General features: G+C 23.9%; 1 protein-coding gene across 2 annotated transcripts in view; it reads left to right on the top strand.

Moving 5' to 3' along the window:
* LOC108690875 (long-chain fatty acid transport protein 4) overlaps nt 1-2,846 on the top strand; it is a 16,345-nt gene that overhangs the window by 6,313 nt on the left and 7,186 nt on the right. For both annotated transcript variants that reach the window (XM_018198392.1, XM_018198391.1), the window contains exons 2-3: nt 781-931; nt 1,384-1,621. In XM_018198392.1, coding sequence (XP_018053881.1) covers nt 781-931; nt 1,384-1,621 — 389 coding nt within the window. The remainder of the gene's footprint in view (nt 1-780; nt 932-1,383; nt 1,622-2,846) is intronic.

The raw sequence follows: 2,846 nt of genomic DNA, 5'->3' as shown, positions 1-2,846 counted from the left end.
ATATATATATATACAATTCTATAAAGATGTTTTTCACAAAAATCACAGGACGATAAAATTATATTTTTGACATTTTGCCAGGTGTTACATGAGTGACAATAGAGCAGTTACATTATGTACATTATACGTGTCATTAATCAATTGTGAGAGAAAAAGGCATTACGTGAGGGGACCATGAATGAAGAATGTATTATCAATTTTAAAAACATGTGACATTAGTTTGTAAAACTAGAAATCTGTTTTTCTATTATGATTTTATGGCACCAAAATATTTAAAGAAATCGATATAATTTATCTATTTTTATATAAAGTTCCTTTAACTTTTATTTTTTAAAGATATATCATAAATATACATAAATCTTGTTTGTGATTATTTTAATTATTTATTTGATCATTCAATTATTTAATTTTAATTGTGTATTTTAAATTAGTTAATTTTGAACGGTAATTAGGAAAAGAAGAAAAAAAGGAAATTCATATTATGAAAATAATGTTAAAGTCTACATAATAATAATAAATAACGTGTTGTCTTTGTATACTAATTTCATGTTTTTAGTTTTTATTTATTATTGATATTATTTTGGATAATATTTTGATATTGTTTACCAATAAAATTTGACTAATATATCTGCCTTGATTATAAAAAATATGAAGTTATTGATAATATATAAAATAATAAATTAGTTAATTAAACCTAAATTAATAATCAGTTGAATTAAATATTTTTGACAAATTATATTAATGATTTAGATTTAATTCTAAAATTTCTGTTTTGTGCAGGGGTGCTTATCGATTTTTTCAATTTAACTTACGTCTTTGGTGGTGGGAAAAACGCGAATATACCGTTGCAAAGATTTTCTCAAAGTATGCAGTAGCTCATCCGAATAAAGTGGCTTATATCTTCGAGGACAAAGAATGGACGTACGAACAGGTAATATCTGACGCATACATCATTTATAGATTTATTTGAACTGTGCTGCACCGCGCACTTAGTATTGATAATTGTCAAGGCGAGTTTATTAGATTTAATTAATTATTAGTGTTTGTTATATAACTATTGTATATGAACTATTGTATTAAATGCATGTTTTTGCTATAAATGAATATAAGCATTTTTTCTGGAAAAGGAAACAATATTTGTAGAATTATTAAATTTATTAAATTTTAAATATGAAGGTATTAGTTTATTTAAAAAAGTATTTTAATATATCTCTTGAATTAATAATGTATTATATAGGAAATCAGAAAGCAACTTGAATATTATAAAAGAAAATTGAATATTATAAATATCATAATTTACTGATAAATAAAAATAAAACTAATCAAACTTTTGCTCATATAATTTTGAGGTGCACATAATAATCTTCTATGTATAAATGATAGTTGGAACACTTCAGCAATCGCATAGGACGTTACTTCCGCACCAGATCATTTTCTCATTCTGATAGTATAGCACTATTTATGGAAAATCGTCCTGAATATATTGCTACCTGGTTAGGTCTTGGTAAAGCCAATTTGGTAGCGGCTCTAATTAATACGAATTTACGTCGTGATGTACTTCTGCACAGCATTAACGCTGTCGGATGCAAAGCTGTTATTTTCGGGTCAGAATTTAAGGATGGTAAGTTCTCTAATTTGAATTGTCAATAATTGTTTGTGATTTAAAGAATTAACAGAAAATTAGAAACTAATTAATAGAAAAAAGTAATTATAATTACACATATAAACGTATCATTATTAATAAGTTTTATAATTTATAAACTTATCATTAAATTTTTATCCTTCACAATTAATTTATAAATCAGAACAATATTGTCCAACACCATTTTTCAACACGAGTATGAATAATCATTTCTGATATATTATTGTTTGCTAAACGAATTAATTTGTCAAATTTGGCTATCATGTCATAATTTTGAGAAAATAAATGACACAGAGATAAAAAAATGACAGTTTTTAAGATTTTTATGATATTGTAGCACGGGCAGCAATTTTGTTTTATTAATGCTACGCGAAAGAATCTTTTAGATTTTAAAATGCATTTTATTTCGTTTTATTTTCAAGATTTATTTTCAAGCATTTTAATTTTGCATTATGTGAAAATGCTTTAATTGTATTTACATAATATAATCGAATACTTAAAATAAAAAATCCATATATTGACAAAAATACAATATAACAGGAATTTGATGAGTGAATTCGTGTGCAAATAAGAATACATCGCAAATGGCTAATCATATTCGTGTTACAAAACAAGGTTTAACAGACGGTATATAAATATAAGAATAATTATACTATATTATAAAATTGTTTTACATAGGTATTTAAAATAATTTTCGCATATTTAATGATCAGTTTTTTTTAAAACGATATGTAATAAAATACACATATACATATATACTAACATCTACACTTTTAGTCACAAAACTATATCGATTACTCTGCAAATTCTTACAAGAAAAATTTTTGTGAGATCTTTCAAGAAAATGTTTACATATGAATTTTATACAGGAATATATAAGATCGTATAAGAATATATCGAATCCTATATAGCACCGATTATTGCGGAAAAGTTTCAGAAATGTTTCAACTTTTCGCATATCATGTGTAATAATTCTGAAAAGATTCTGCAATATGTTATATAAAATGTCTTAACAGAAACGTTTTTAAAATCTATCATAAGCAATAAATTGAAAAACAACAAGAATAAATTAAATATTTAAACAGAAAAAATTAAATAAAAAAAATCATGATGGCTCCAAAATTACTAAATTTTACTAAGTCATTTACTAAGTCATTTTTTTGATCAATCACGATTCAATTTGATATTATTTTAATGTTATTGT

Source organism: Atta colombica, unplaced genomic scaffold (assembly GCF_001594045.1).
Source record: "Atta colombica isolate Treedump-2 unplaced genomic scaffold, Acol1.0 scaffold38, whole genome shotgun sequence".
In the NCBI taxonomy this organism is placed as follows: Eukaryota; Metazoa; Arthropoda; class Insecta; order Hymenoptera; family Formicidae; genus Atta; species Atta colombica.
Note: the sequence above shows the minus strand (reverse complement) of the source record. Positions and strands in the feature narration are given on the sequence as shown.